The sequence below is a fragment of the Pterocles gutturalis genome, unplaced genomic scaffold, assembly GCF_000699245.1.
Source record: "Pterocles gutturalis isolate BGI_N339 unplaced genomic scaffold, ASM69924v1 scaffold51530, whole genome shotgun sequence".
In the NCBI taxonomy this organism is placed as follows: Eukaryota; Metazoa; Chordata; class Aves; order Pterocliformes; family Pteroclidae; genus Pterocles; species Pterocles gutturalis.
In genome coordinates this window covers 1-15,148 of record NW_010142786.1, presented here as the reverse complement: position 1 = coordinate 15,148, position 15,148 = coordinate 1, and the positions used below count along the sequence as shown (strand labels likewise).

The 15,148-nt window shown below is 46.8% G+C and overlaps 2 protein-coding genes across 3 annotated transcripts; one reads left to right on the top strand and one right to left on the bottom strand.

Annotated features, from left to right (window-relative positions):
* The first annotated feature begins 2,562 nt into the window (after nucleotides 1-2,562).
* SERPINH1 (serpin peptidase inhibitor, clade H (heat shock protein 47), member 1, (collagen binding protein 1)) lies at nucleotides 2,563-4,604 on the top strand. The gene is made up of 4 exons (XM_010084486.1): nucleotides 2,563-3,184; nucleotides 3,383-3,481; nucleotides 3,885-4,117; nucleotides 4,300-4,604. The coding sequence occupies exons 1-4, from the start codon at nucleotides 2,602-2,604 to the stop codon at nucleotides 4,600-4,602; spliced, it is 1,218 nt and encodes a 405-aa protein (XP_010082788.1). The 5' UTR covers nucleotides 2,563-2,601; the 3' UTR covers nucleotides 4,603-4,604.
* Nucleotides 4,605-9,180: 4,576 nt separating this feature from the next.
* Nucleotides 9,181-14,596, bottom strand: RPS3 (ribosomal protein S3). 2 transcript variants are annotated; one of them, XM_010084484.1, is made up of 6 exons: nucleotides 14,469-14,596; nucleotides 14,111-14,204; nucleotides 12,806-12,900; nucleotides 11,761-11,948; nucleotides 10,321-10,517; nucleotides 9,181-9,252 (listed from the first exon to the last, which is right to left on the bottom strand). In XM_010084484.1, the coding sequence occupies exons 4-5, from the start codon at nucleotides 11,918-11,920 to the stop codon at nucleotides 10,324-10,326; spliced, it is 354 nt and encodes a 117-aa protein (XP_010082786.1). In that variant the 5' UTR covers nucleotides 11,921-11,948; nucleotides 12,806-12,900; nucleotides 14,111-14,204; nucleotides 14,469-14,596; the 3' UTR covers nucleotides 9,181-9,252; nucleotides 10,321-10,323. The 2 variants fall into 2 exon arrangements, with proteins under 2 accessions (XP_010082786.1, XP_010082787.1); XM_010084485.1 differs by having other exon boundaries at nucleotides 9,189-9,252; nucleotides 10,317-10,517; nucleotides 14,469-14,595.
* Nucleotides 14,597-15,148: the final 552 nt, after the last annotated feature.

Sequence of the window (15,148 nt, the reverse complement as noted above, 5' to 3'; positions counted from 1 at the left end):
GGGGTGGGGGTATTGCACGGGGAAAAGGGAGTGCATTGGGGAAAGGGGGTGCATGGGGGGGGATAAGGTTGCATTGGGCTGGGATTGGGGAAATGGGTGGGGTAGAGACTGCCCCACAAACTGGTTCTGTTTTTTTGCAAAAAGAAATTTACCAATCCCCACCAGCACCTCCAGTTTGCTTGAGATTATTGCACCCTGGTTTTGCACCCAGGAGAAAATTTCAGGGGGTGAAGAAAGATAAAAGGGGGGAGATAAGGGAAGCACCGACTTGGTTCAAGTGTTCCTGGAGCAGCTCTGGCTGGAAAAAGCCTCCAGCCCCTGCTGCCGTCCAGCCTGGGAGCCTCCGGGACCCTGGGCACCAGCCCAGCGCTGGAGGGAAAGTTCCTCCCTGCGACAAGAGTGACTAACCCCGTCCTTGTGCCTGGCTTAACAAAGTGTCATCTCCCTATGCTGACATGGAAATGGCCTTTTGCTTGCATGCCTCCATCCTGCGGCTTTGTCTTGGTCATGGGAGAAATAAGAGTCCTCAAAGGGGTGCATACCTGTAGAGGGGGTGCACGCCTCTGACTGGGTGTCCTGGGTGATGGCACCTCCAAAATCTGCTAGGAGAGAGGGTCCCCAACAGCCCCGAGGAGGTCTGCGGGATGCCACGTTGGCACGGGGCGTGGGCTGGGCCCTACAAATACAAGAGAGGATGTTACCAGCTGCGCATTCCCCCCACGTTCCATCTATTTTCACCCTGGGTTATGAATTCACCGATAATCTCAGCCATCATCCAAGGATGGGCAAAATTTTTCTGTTTTGCCACCGTGGGATGCGTCACTCATCGCAGCCCAGCCAAATTTCTCACCCGTCTCTGAAGTAATGAACCTTTTTTAAGCTGAGGATGTAAGTGGTGTGGGCAGCTCGTTGCTCACAAGAGAACTACTCCTTGTATCTGTTTTCTTTCAGAATGAAAAAGGCAAACATTGACCTCACTATGAAAGAGTTTCAAGGTATCTTTAGAAATCAAAGGGAAAGAAAAAAAAAAAAAACCCTCAGATTTTAAATGTTTTCTGCACCGGATGCTGTCTGCACCTTAAAAGTGCATCAGGGGTGGTTTGGAGCCTTTTGCACAAATCTTTGCTCTTGGGTAGCTAGGATGGCTCTTTCAGCAGAAAGCTTGCTCCCAAAAGGATTTTAGGTTCCAAATTTCCTCCTTCTCTGAGGCTACCTACTTCCCACTCTGGCAAAGGGTCCCTGGTGCAACTGCGCACTCTCTTTGCTTGGGGCTATGTGCATGTTTCCTTCCATATGTAATCCCAGCGGGCCCTTCGCTTCCTGCTCTGTTCGCTTTAACCCTGAAGCTGCCCGGTTGCTGCAACTTTTCTTACCTCCTGCATGCAAGGAGCAGCCTCTGAGCTGGGTAGGAGAGGACGACCAAGGAATGCAACTCCACTGTAGCCTTGGGCATGAAGCAGCCTGTCCAGGAAAAGCTGGTTTTGGGCGTGAAGGTGGAATTTAAGCCCTGGGGATCTGCCAGCTGGAAGGTTTGCTGTGAGCAGTGCAAAATGGGGAGGGAAGGTCTGGGGACAGGGTATAGCCTGGATGAGCTACTTTTTGGAAATATATTTTGCTGCCCGTTAAGTAGAGAAGGAGTCCAAACAACTCACTGGGAGTAACCATTCACCCTTTAGACTCGTTGGTGCTCCGGAGCTTTCAGGCATGGCATTTAGGACTGCTCAGTCTGCAGATTTATTGGAGCTGGTAGCTCAGAGCCCTCTACCTAATGCATGAACTCACAACATCAACCTCAGAGCATCTACCTAATGCATGAACGTATCAGGAAGGGGCTCTTCTGGGGGAAAAGGGGGGTCCAGCACCTGCCTCTGCCCTGGTACCTCCCTGGCAGGGCTGTACAGGCAAAACTAAGTTAGACAGAGCTGACCAGACTGTGTCAAGGGGCCCTCTGACTTGGTAGAAGCACATGTGCTCCATCTAGTGTCCTGAAAGCTGAGTATTTGGGTACTGAACTGGGGTCCCCCAAGAGGACAATCCCTGCCGTACAATGTGGCCCTTGGGCAGCAGAAACATCCGGCTTTTAGCTTTTCCGGACCAAGGCAGAGGTTTGACCTGCCAATCTGGGGATAGAAATATCTGTTGCTGCCATTCCCTGTCCCCTCCTTCAATCATTTACATGAATATAAAAAGTAATATCGTGAAATTGCTTAAAAAGGAAGCTTTCATTCAAAGTGCACAGGTTCTGCGTGCCAGAGTGCAGCCTGGACTCTTGAAGATTAATTGTTGATCGGGGGACTTGGGATTGTTGCACCTCAAGTGAAGTGTTGATGAAGATCATAGAATCACAGAACGGTTTGGGTTGGAAGGGACCCTAGAGATCATCTAGTTCCAACCTCCCTGCCATGGGCAGGGACACCTCCCACTAGCCCAGGTTGCTCAAAGCTGCATCCAAGATGCTCCAGCTATCACTAGAGCCTAGGAGTGGGTTTCACTGGAAGAGCCCCTGGGGTCTCTGAATGCTCAAAGATGGGATGGAATCATGCTGATGTTGAGCTCTCCTTGCCCAGCAGGTCCTCAGAGGCGTTGGGTGCTGCTGAAGCCATGTGGATTATTCTGGTGCTTGCTCTCTGCGGCCTCGCTGCTGCCGTGCCCTCGGAGGACAGGAAGCTGAGCGACAAGGCAACAACACTGGCTGACCGCAGCACAACGTTGGCCTTCAACCTCTACCATGCCATGGCCAAAGACAAGAACATGGAGAACATCCTGCTGTCCCCTGTGGTAGTGGCCTCTTCCCTCGGCCTCGTGTCCCTCGGGGGAAAAGCCACAACGGCCTCCCAAGCCAAGGCAGTGCTCAGCGCAGACAAACTGAACGACGACTACGTCCACAGCGGGTTGTCCGAGCTCCTCAACGAGGTCAGCAACAGCACAGCCCGCAACGTCACCTGGAAGATCGGCAACCGTTTGTATGGCCCTGCCTCCATCAACTTTGCCGATGACTTTGTGAAGAACAGCAAGAAACACTACAACTATGAGCACTCCAAGATCAACTTCCGAGACAAGAGGAGCGCCCTGAAATCCATTAATGAGTGGGCAGCCCAGACCACGGACGGGAAACTCCCAGAGGTCACGAAAGATGTTGAGAAAACTGATGGGGCCCTCATTGTCAATGCCATGTTCTTCAAGCGTAAGTTCTACCTTTAGTTCTTGACACAAGTGACCCAAAACCTATCCTGAGCCAATACATAGCAGCCCAGATGGGAAGGTGAACAAATCCGGGGTCCTCTGGTAGCATGCTTTTCTCTTCTGAGCAAGTAGTGAGGAACTGTGCATGAAATGACCACCCATACCCTTTTCTTACAACCTGAATTTCCCTCTCCTGTAGCTCACTGGGATGAGAAGTTCCATCATAAGATGGTGGACAACCGTGGCTTCATGGTGACCCGTTCCTACACCGTAGGCGTTCCCATGATGCATCGTACAGGTAAGTTGCAAACCTCCTGCTCTGTGTCAAGACCAACCGGAGTTACGCTCACTGCTGCTCCGTTAATGAGTTTTCCACCAACTGCTTCCAAAATTGTTTTGCTTCATGGGCAAGAAGTGAGAGAGAAAAAAGCAGGGTGTGCTTTCTCTGCTGATTCAATCTCTCTGCTTGCAGAGAGAATCCATGTTTACTACTGGGTGCTCACCTGTTAGAAATAAATTATAGCCCATCACGCAAACAAGAGCTGCAGTTTTGAGTTGTTGCCACCTCCAATAATGCTGGGCCAGTTCCCAAAATTGTTGAAACTTGCTGGTCAGGGAGAGTCCAGGGTGAATTCGCAATAAGGTTGTGGGTAACTTTGCCTCTGTTCCACATCTCACCATTTCCTGCTTCTGCTTTCAAGGTCTCTACAATTACTATGATGATGAGACAGAGAAGCTCCAGGTGGTAGAGATGCCACTTGCTCACAAGCTCTCCAGCATGATCTTCATCATGCCAAACCACGTGGAGCCTCTGGAGAGGGTTGAGAAACTGCTGAACAGGGAGCAGCTGAAGATCTGGGCTGGCAAGATGAAGAAGAGATCGGTGGCCATCTCGCTGCCTAAAGTCATCCTGGAAGTCAGCCACGACCTTCAGGTAAAGGAGGTCCTTAAAGAAAACAGTGGGGCCTTACAGTTCCTTGGGGTGGGAGAGAAGATAGTGGGATGATGGGTTATCTGTGCCTGTCATCCTTTTTCCAGTGGTTAGACTAAAACTATAGGTAGAAAGGATTGTACTGTCCTCTATGGAAGGGTTGCTGACCTCTTTTCTCCTCCTAGAAACACTTGGCTGATCTGGGTCTGACAGAAGCCATTGACAAAACCAAGGCTGACTTGTCAAAGATTTCTGGCAAGAAAGACCTTTACCTGTCCAACGTCTTCCACGCCGCTGCTCTTGAATGGGACACAGATGGGAACCCCTATGATGCTGACATCTACGGCCGAGAGGAGATGAGGAACCCCAAGCTCTTCTATGCTGATCATCCCTTCATCTTCGTGATCAAAGACACTAAAACCAACTCCATTCTCTTCATCGGCAGGCTCGTGAGGCCCAAAGGGGACAAGATGCGTGATGAGTTGTAGTTAGGTTTGGTTGTTTGGTTTTTTTTTTTTTTTCCCCAGAGCTTTGGTTTGTGTGGTTTTTAGTGGGCGATTTCAAAAAAAAAGGGGAAACACTATTTTGTATCCTTCTCGAACTATGGGTGCTATTCAGACCAGGGTGCATTATGATGAGAAACCAGCATACACTTTACCTCACCCCAAAATAGTTATTGCACAAACCCACCTCCGAAGAGGAACAGGGGAGCCTGGCACAAGAGGGTCACAGGGAGTGGAAGGGAACTGGCACGCACTGTCTCAGCAACTGGCATCCTCAGCTGAGATGTTCCGGCTGATGCTGAGCTCCTCCCTGTGCTAGAGTTAAGCCTCCTGCTAAGTACCTTGCTGCTACCATCAGCCCTGCAAAAGCCCTCCACCCTTTCCATCTCAAATGCTTCTCCACATTTCGCTCTGTCACTCACTTTTCTCCCTCTCCCGAGGCTATGCAGCACCACCCCAGAGCTGCTCTGATCCCTTTGTAGTTGTTCTTTGTTTCTCTCTTCAGTGGTATAACCCCGGAGGGGTTCAAGGCCAGGCTGGATGAGGCTTTGAGCAACCTGGGCTAGTGGGAGGTGTCCCTGCCTGTGGAACTAGATGATGTTTAAGGTCTCTTCCAGCCCAAACCATTCAGTGATTGAGCACGAAGGGCCAGTTCTGCAGTCCAGCCCCCTCTATGGCCCTGGGAGCAGAGCAAGACCGTGACAGCACGTAAGAACAGAGATTGTGTGGAGTTGTGCCCTTCTCTCCTGCCTAACCCTGCTCTGGTTGACTGCTAGATCCTTCAACCACAACAGGTCAACACTTCACAGAGAAGTAAGTGGCTTAGGGGGGTCAGCAGAGGCCAAAGAGCAGATGGGCTTCTAGAAAGATAAACCTGAGGTCCCTTCAGTGTTTATTCATGACAGAAATGGCTGTGCTCCACCTCTTTGGGGATCACAAAGGGCCAACATCCTATACCAGGCAGGCAGAGGAACTCCACTTCTCTTGGTGCTTCTGCATCAGCACATAGGGCTGGGAAAGACAAAGTTACACTGAGGAGGTTCTCCCAGTATGACCAGGGCTGTACCCATCAGCTCCCATAGCAGGCCAAGGGACTCCTGCTGGCTTCTCACAGGGAGGTGGATCAGGTCCACTTCCACTTTCTTTTTAAATATAAAGCTTTAAAGCTGCCATTACCTGACTTCCTAATGACCCTTTTCTGAAGCTCCTCTCTTCTGTAATACTTTCCCTTCCTGTTGGCTGACCTGGATAAGGGCATGCTGAAAAACAAATATATTTATGTAGTTATACTCGTATTTATGTCTGATCATCAGCAAGTTTCACAGCCTGCTCCAGCCTAGACTTGGACTATTCCTATCTTCTTCCTCTTTAAGGGATCTCATCAGGTTAATACTATTTAAAGAAATAACTGATGTGATCCCATGAGCATTGAAGCACGTCAGGTAAGCCTTGCTACGCACTGAGAAACAAAATTATTGAAATTATAGAAATCATCGCAGCACAATCTAAGTGACAGTTATTTGAAACCAGCAAGGACACTGCCTGCATTTCTTTTATTTCCCTGCCAAGGTGCTTGCTGTCAGGTCGCTACACAGAAGCCCAATACTGCATTTTTTTCAGACCATACACAGAACTATTTCCACTTATTTATTAAAGTTACAACTACAAATCTTTCATTAGGTGTTTTCCTACAGGCAAAAAATACAGCAGCTTGCACCCCCAACCATGCTTTCTCCAGGTTTGCAAGGTTACACAATTGCAGAAAAACTCACTTGCCCCAATTCCTATCCAATCCAGCCGGAATGGGAGATCTTGGCCTTAAACCTCTTCCCAGATCAACCCTCCCAGGTGCTTTCCCCACTGTGTTGGGAGGTAGGAGGCAATCCATGAGGATGTACCCCAAAAATGCACAGGAAGCACAGTGTGTATGCTAGACACGACCCGGTGAATTGGCGCACTGAAACCCACATGCTGTAGCACGTTGCGGAGGATGGGGAGGGTGGGGGGGGTGTAAAAGGGGTGGGCAAGGCAAAAAGACACACTGTGGGATGTGAATAATTTGCATCATGTGGATGCAGGCGTCTGATGGCTTTTGTCTGTTCTTGTACCACACAATGTCAGTTGTATAATTTTGCAATAAAACTTTTTCAATTAACCTCTTGGCAGCCGTGGTCACTTGCAGGGTTTGGGTGGAGGGAAAATACTCTTAAAAAAGCTTAGAGAGGTTCCTTGCCATCCTTAAATCCAATACACCTTTCTTTATATGGTAATTTTGGACCACAATGACTTAATACACAATTCCCATTTCAATTGAGGGAAATGGAGGAGGAAAAAAGAACTGCAAGAACCTGCACCATCGCTGTGGGCATACAGAATGTCCTGACCCGTGTCCTTCCACTGCTGGAAAGGGATTAACCTCCTGCCACCCCAAAGCAAAACTAAAGCCACAGACATCTCCCCTTTTCCCTGTGCCAAAATAGCAAAAAAATCTGGGATGGGCAGGCACACACATCCACATGGAGCTCCTCACAGACTGAAAAAGCACCTTGTGTTTGCCAGATGAGTCTTTCACTGCAGAAAATTACAGCAGCCACCTCCAGCACTAACCATGGCAGCTCAGGAATACCATCAACCTGGAAAAAGCAATATTGCAAGGAAGTTAAAAGCTTTCCAGAGTTCCTGAGCTTGTCCCACCCCAGCTTGTCTTGCAAGCAGCTTTAAATACACGTTTTTCATCCTAGGTACAATACCACTCAAACACGCTACTTGTGCATCTCTTGATTTTATGCTCGAGAACTAAACATCTCTTGATGAGTAGTCAGCACTGTGAGATTAACAGGCTGATGGACCAGGTTGGAGGGCTTCAAACTCAAAAACTGAGTGATCTCCCCCACTGGAGGACTGCAGGAGAAATTCCCAGCTGATCATCATCCGGCATATTGGGACTTTTAAGAATTTAGATACAATGTGCAAGGTCTTGCACTGTGTGCCATGCTTCTACTGCTTCAGGCCTTCCAGTTTTCACAGATTTACTGGTTCTACAAAGTGACAAAGCCGGTCTGTTACCTTTTTCGGGTATTTTTTTTTCAAAATTCAAATTCATATAAAAAGAATTAATGTTGGTATTACTTACCTTAACACTTACCACGTAATAAATTTTAAAAAAACCCAAAAACTTTCCACTGAAAGATGTGCAGAGAAACCTGAAATCAGATTCATTCTCTGACACCCTGAGAAGGCACATCTGTTTCTGACAGACTTCACGAGCTTCCCGCCCAGCACCCTGCCAGCCTGCGTTTCCAGGAGGCCTGCCAGAGAAGCTGGGAACATTCCTGTTCCCACACGACAGGCTGAGGCTCACACATCCGCACACGCTGCCAGACAGCCCAGTTTCTGACACCGTCAGTTTGGAATGCCAGTTACCCGCCTAGCTCCTGCAGAGAAGCCTCCTGAAAACAGAAATCTGAATGTAAAAGCTATTCCTAAGCAGCTAATTTTGCATATTTGTACTATTTTTGTTAATGCAACAAACAGGTTCTGAATTTCTCAAAATCGGAACAAAACAAAGCTTTGATCCTGTGCACAACATGTTCTCCTATGATGCACGTGTCTCCATTACTGCACCAGACTGAAAAACACACTGGGGAAGGAGCTGACAGAACTAGAATCTCTGAAACTTAACAATGCTCAGCCTCACTGCTTTGGCTACAGGTCTGTCTCTTGACTGCGACGGACAAGAACAGCATCAAAAGTCATTCATACAAAAATGGAACAGAAACAAAAACACATCCCTGCCTATGAACTATGCATTTCAATAGCGTAAGTAGCTTTGTCATCTATTATCAACTTCAGGATCTCCCCATGTAATCATACAGCTCATTAAAGCCAGTTATTAACACAGTGACAAATTAATGGACTGTCTACGCAAGCCCCAAAGGAAGACAAGTTTTTCCCTAATCGCTTATATGTCTTTCCATGTCAAAGCTTAGGACAGAAGGTTTGAAATCCAGAGTGTAGACTTTTTTCAACCCCTAACTAATGTGCAAATACCTCCTCACAAGCTTGTCTCATTGTGTTATTCTCCACCAACTCAGGTTACCTGACCCTAACAGCAGCTCTAATGTTCCCATTTGGGAAGTCACATAGCGACCGTCTTTTCAGTGACAAGGGGAATGGATTTACAGAGGTGAAAAAAAGCATTTAGTAGAATATAATAATTCAGTTGAAGCCAGAAACGTATAAACTACTGCAACTGCTTTGGACACTGCTAAAAAAGCTCCCCCTTCTGGAAACCTCAAGGAAAGGCACTGGTATGTAACTGAAGAGCTACCAGTCCGACTCCAGTTCATAAGGTGTTCTTCATGACCCTCTGAACACCGGATTGCTGCTCCAGCAATCCTAGAAATCAGCATTTTGTCCCCACTCTGTTTAGATCAGGATCTGGTAAGTTCACTTCAAAAGGGTAACACGAGCTGGAAGAAACGCAATGGAATTCCTTCCATACCAAAAGGTGGAAGCAAGATTTTCCTGGAATACATCTTGCAAAAAAAGCACCTCCACAAACACTGTCTTTTGTGATTTTATTAAGAGATGTTTTCAGGACAGTCAAGCTTCTGGTTGCAGATGTTACAAACCCTACAACAAAAAAAAAAACAAAAAAAAAAAACTGAGTGAGATGGTGGCAAACCATTTCCTGTAACCATTCTCCTACCCAAAATGGTGAACAAACAGGCTCCCAAGAGTTCAAATTAAACCGCATCTCTCACTTTTTAGCCAATGAACCCCTTTTTCCTCCCCCACAGGAGCAGATCTTGCTGGATTCCCTTGTTTCACTGTTACCCTGCAAACTCTCTGAACCCTCTCCCTGTTGACACAAGGCCAGCTTCAGTCAGAGAACAATGCAGCCTGGCTTTCATAAGCAGCTAAGGAAGTCATCTGGAAAGAGGCTTTAGGCCTGGTGTCTCCTTTTAAAGCAAACTTTTAAAAGCAGCAAGCCGTACATTTTGACTTGGGACAACCCAGAGCAGGTCTCAGACAATTTCAAGCTAGCAATTTCTGTCTTGGAAATTATTCATTCAAGGAGACAGGATTTCAAACCTTGATTATTTACTTAAAAAACTAGCCTACACGTTGTGCTCAACGTTACTGGCTTCTAAGTCTATCCTAGACTGGGTCCCAGCACACTTACTGCACCCTGTGCTCTCAACTGCACACTGGCAGCAGGTGGTACAATGTGAAAATCACGGAATCACGGAATGGTTTGGGTTGGAAGGGACCTTAAATCTCATCTCATTCCAACCCCCTGCTATGGGCATGGACACCTCCCACTAGCCCAGGCTGCACAAAAACATCCAAGGCACTGAACCCTTCTCAGACAAATGCCTCTAAAGTCACTCAAATTGTAACCCAAGGTCCCCAAATCCATGCTGTAGAACACAACATGAAAAGAGGGTACCTGGACAAGGATATTCCCTTTCAGACTCGTGATCTCATCTTCACCAAAGGGTGTGCTTAGCTAATTTGTGTGCCTTCAACCATGTCTCTTTATCCAGGGCAATAATCTAAACCCCACCCAGCTGATCGCTGCACCTGGTACCATGCAGCAGCTTTTTTTACCTCCGTATCCCACAGCTACCATAGGGCTTTTTTTGGTGACGTGACACCTTTTCTGCACAGATCCTCCCACCGCTGGCAGGCACTTACCCCTCAGGCAGTGGGAACCGGCTGAGGCATGGCTGGCTGTTCTGGTTTGCCACCTTTCTGCTCTGAAATGGGGGTGGTGGGCAAGATCTCTTCTTTGGGTTCCACGATGCTGACATGGTCTGGCAGAGGCTTTTTGGGGCCAATCTTTCCACTTGGGTCCCACGGCAACATAATCTTTACTTTGATTCCCAGTACTCCTGCAGAGAGTGACAGGAAAACACAGACATGTTCATTTGGCATAAAATATCAAGCACGTATTCAGTAGTGACAAACTTCAAGGTTACAAAATATGCTATCTGCATCAAAAACATCTCCTGACAACACTGATGAGGCAACCCAACGAACACAAACATGCCATAGCTTAAAAATCTAGTTGCTGTGAATTTACATCAGTGTGTTTCCCTTTATCCAATTCATTGCTTTTGCTAACTGCAGCCTGGGACTACGACGAAAACATGCTGCATCCTTAAGTCACACCATGGTTTTTAAACCCTGTCTTTTCCAGGAAAACTCAGCTCACTTTCCAAGGAAACTGCACTGTTTTTTTTTTTTCCATCCCTTCTCAGACAAATGCCTCTAAATCATCCAATGAGTAGGACATCCTGCCCAAGGCAGCCTTAGCACAGCACCACAGAACATGGCGCTGACCAGGCTGCAATGACACAGCGACGACCCTTCTGACTCGTCATCGTATCATCACCGAAGGGAAGGTGGAAAAAAGTTCTTCTATACCATCCCTACATGAGGTGTTCTGCAATTTAAGCAATCCCAAAGCAGTACAGATGCACAAGTCACTGTGTTTTACCAGGGGGAAGGACAAATGGAAGCAGGCTTGGCTGGTTTAGCTGGGAAGACTTGACAGAGCACAGCTATGGGGGAAAATTGTCTCACTTGCTTTTTCGTGGGTCTTGTAGCACCTGTGCTCTGTCTGCCTACCCCTGGGAGCCAAGAAAACAAATAAAAAGCCCTGCCAACAGCTCTTAAACTAGACAATATGTGTTTCATTTTTAAGCTGTTTTGCTACCAACCTCAGAGGCCACAGGACATGAAGTGAGAGGATCTGGAAAATCTAAAGCCACATTATAAAATGCAAATATTCAATCCCTACCACTAGAAAAGTGGATAACCTTGGATGACTACAGAAAATTCTGTTGTATTGTCTGAAAAATGCAAAGCAAGTTCTACTTCAGATGTAATGTAGAAACTCCACAGTGAAAGCTTAGTTGCGAAAGGCCAAGAAAACAGATATTCTGAGTCAGAACAAGTGAACCACTCTGCAAAATCAATGGTGCATCAAAATCATGAGTTACCACCCTACAGGTGAAAGAGAAGCCTCCAAACTGCAGGTACAGGATGCCAAGAGTTGAAATCTTCTGGCTCCGAAGCACTGATAGAAGGAACCAACAGAGCTGCAAAGGGATCTGCATCCCAGCCACTAACCCTGCCGGAGAAGGACGTGACGCACGGCTGTGTCAACGTAGTAATTCACGGGGTCTCCGCTATGGATCATCAAGCCATCCACAAACTTCATGGACTTGGCACGCTGACCTCTGAGTTTGCCGGACACAACCACCTCACAACCCTTGGCACCGCTCTCCATGATGAAGCGCAGGACACCATAGCAGGCTCTGCAGGGAGAGAGCAGCAACAGCCACAGTGTTAATCCCACTCTGCCAAATCCACACGGCTCCAAGGAAGCATTTTATACTGGTTTCGAGCACAGACAATCACACTCCAACTTTTGTTTGTAAAAAAGCCTTCAGAACACACACCTGTGCAACAAAAACTCTGTCAATCCTACACAAAGCAGCAAAAATCTTCCAGCACGCTCAAACCTAGCCTAAGAAAACTGTTGTGACTTACAGTGCTTCTAAGGTTGTGGGAACAGTGACAAGCACACAGTTTGTGACACAAAAGCAGCTCCACAGATGACGGTGGCCAGTACACCGTCAGGAGTGCATCCCTTCTCAGACAAATGCCTCTAAATCGTTCAATGAGTAGGACGAAGAACCACACACAGCATCACAGAACATGACACTGCAGCGGTACCCCAACAAGAGGCACCCGCTTCTGACTCGTCATCTTATCATCACTGAAGGGATCTGAGAAGCAAGGCCACTGTCACCTGAACTACAATTCAGCCACAAGGCTTGAAATTGTGTTTTACTCCTCCACCCATTTATTCCCAAAGAAATAAACGCAAGTTTTATGCACACCCGTCAGGCAACCTGTAATCTGATCTACTCTAAGACTTCAACTTTTATGTCTGAAACACGTTATCTAGCAATTACTATCAAAAGTAACTGTGTACTAAACAAAAAGCTTATATACAGTAAGTTTACCAAAAATACGAACAGCCCTCTCCAAGTGAAGCACACTAGGTTAAATTTTCAACTAAAGACAAGTTGTCAAGGAGATTATTTGAAATGGTCTTTGAATCCCACGCTTCCTCACTGTGCCTTCACACTGAACTTGCTCTACTCACCGACGCACCGCTAAACCTCCCAGAAGCTTGTACCGCAGGGACTCTGCCTGAGCGATTGCACAAAGACCTCTCGTGGCCACCTTCTCGGCATAGAGCTACAAAGGAAAAGAAGTAAACTCAGAAAGAGGGCTGTATTTCAAGATACTTTTAATTGAACAGAACACAGGAGCTTCAGACTACTCTATGCCCCATCCTACACCCCACTCAGTTAGTCCTTCCACATTTACATGAAGCAGCTTTATCCTCAGACACTACATTCCCTCAACTCCTTCGGTGCCTGTCTCCTACTCCTCCCAGAGCTGAGACACACTGATGACACTCCACTGAGAGTCAAGAGACTATTAAAACATCCATGGTGCAGTCTCAAAGAGCTGCTGCTTCAAACAGCCCCAAAACATTAAGTATCACTGGAGAGAGGTATCCAAAACAATCACAAAAACCTCGAGACACGTTTTTCACAACACATCAGTTACATCAAGTCTGCTTAAGTATTAAAATCAAACCTAAGAAAAGGTTTTATTTTTGAAAGCCGCAAGAGTGAGGTGTATTAAATCTAACATCTCTGAGAGACCAAAGTCTAATCCTTCGGAAGACAGACATTCAAAATCATGCATACAATATTCCTAGAGCTGACAAACCATGATGTGCTCTGTGAGAGTTTGTGCCATGCAGTTTGTTTAAGCACCTGCTGGAGATAATCAGCAATCTTCACTGTATAATGTGATCCAGCAACACTGGCCAAGCAACAATCAACGTGAGCACCACCCCAGACCACACATTCCTCCCCACCCCTAATCTGTTTTAGAGGAAAGTACTAGTAAAGGCACCAGACTTGAAACATTAAAAGAACAGAAATTACTGGTGTATCACTTTACTGTCTATTTCATTACAGTATCATAGTCAAAAACAAAAAAAAACAATCCTTCTGCACTGAAACAGTTACTTTATAAGGACAGAAGAATTATGAATTCAGTAAGGGTAATAGTAACACATGAATACCAAACATTATGCTGTCAGACTAGCTTCTCACCTCAATATTGAGACAGCAACATTCTCTACACAATATTTACAGATAAGTTTAAAAAGTTTTATCTGCATCTGTTGGGAAATTGGAGAACACCAGCCAAAGTGACAGCACTTAAAATACCCCACACAGCAAAGCATTCTGTATTTCTGTGGAAGAATGTTTTGTGCGAATATGTAAAACACACCCCAAGCTTTCTTCAAGTCAAGCCACCTTTCAGCTGACACCATCGAGACAGTGCACAACCCACTTACTACTGTTCTAACTCAAGACAGTTTTACCTCAACGCTTCCCTCAGGGAAGCCAAACCTCTTCTGCACAACAGCTGTCAGCTCCCGGATGCGACGCCCCTTCTCACCCAGGACATTCTGAGTTCTGGGAAAAAAAAAAAGTACAGTACAATTCATAAAAATGTCTCCAGGTCTGAGCCCGTAACCAATCCCAAAGAGCTTCCAGACTGAGCACCTAACATATTTCAGGCGCTGTAGCACTGCTGTATCACTAAATACCACATCGGGATCTCTTTCCCAAGTAGCTTCTCATAATAATATAATATTTACCACGTCAAGCTTCAGCCTGCAGGAGCATCCCTTATAGCATCACAGAGCACCTCTGAATCGACAGCAGCATCTCAGTTACCTGGTGGCAAGTATGATAATCTCAGTCCTGGTTGGAGTGACGCGGACTTCTACTCCGGAGTATCCATCTTCAGCCAGTTCACGAGTCAGAAACTCATTCAGCTCAGCTTTGAAGATACCGTCAGCGACAAACTAAAAAACAAACGGACCAAGTCAAGCTCTGCTCAAGTACACAGCCAGAAAACAAGACTTCACATTCTGAGTTTGGGTGCAACACATCCCTGGGACCATCCTGCAGACTGGCAGTTTCTCCCTCCACGAGGAGGAAGCTAGCAGTGGGAGAAATAAAAACACCCCCCTGAAGTTTCCTGAGATAATTCAGTTCTAACAGGAGTCCACACCACTTCCTGATCCACTACACAGCTACACTTCATGCTGCAATCACAGCTCGTTGCTATATCTTGCAGTGATACTTGATTTGGTACAAATTTAGGAAAAACAGAGAGGTCATATCCCTTTAGCAGCCCCACAGGGGCCTGCTGCTAGGCCTCCCGCTTCCACCCTGACAGTATACAGGCCCCAAGCCTCCCCCAACCTCCAACACAGGCCGAGCCCTGCACCCTCCCGGCCCCTCTGACCCACAGAAACAGAGAGTCACTAACCCCAAACTCTTTCCACTAAAAATAAATACTTCACCAGCTTCCAGCACCGCTCCGCGCCCCTCAGCACAACCCCAGCCTG

What these genes read in the sequence shown, in the direction of transcription:
- SERPINH1 (XM_010084486.1), top strand. Translation starts at nt 2,602, where the DNA reads ATGTGGATTATTCTGGTGCTTGCTCTCTGCGGCCTCGCTGCTGCCGTG. An exon ending in CAATGCCATGTTCTTCAAGC is followed by an intron (nt 3,185 to 3,382) that starts GTAAGTTCTACC and finishes CCTCTCCTGTAG; the next exon opens with CTCACTGGGATGAGAAGTTC. An exon ending in AAGTCAGCCACGACCTTCAG is followed by an intron (nt 4,118 to 4,299) that starts GTAAAGGAGGTC and finishes TTCTCCTCCTAG; the next exon opens with AAACACTTGGCTGATCTGGG.
- RPS3 (XM_010084484.1), bottom strand. Translation starts at nt 11,920, where the DNA reads ATGGAGAGCGGTGCCAAGGGTTGTGAGGTGGTTGTGTCCGGCAAACTC. An exon ending in TCACGTCCTTCTCCGGCAGG is followed by an intron (nt 10,518 to 11,760) that starts GTTAGTGGCTGG and finishes CACTCTCTGCAG; the next exon opens with GAGTACTGGGAATCAAAGTA.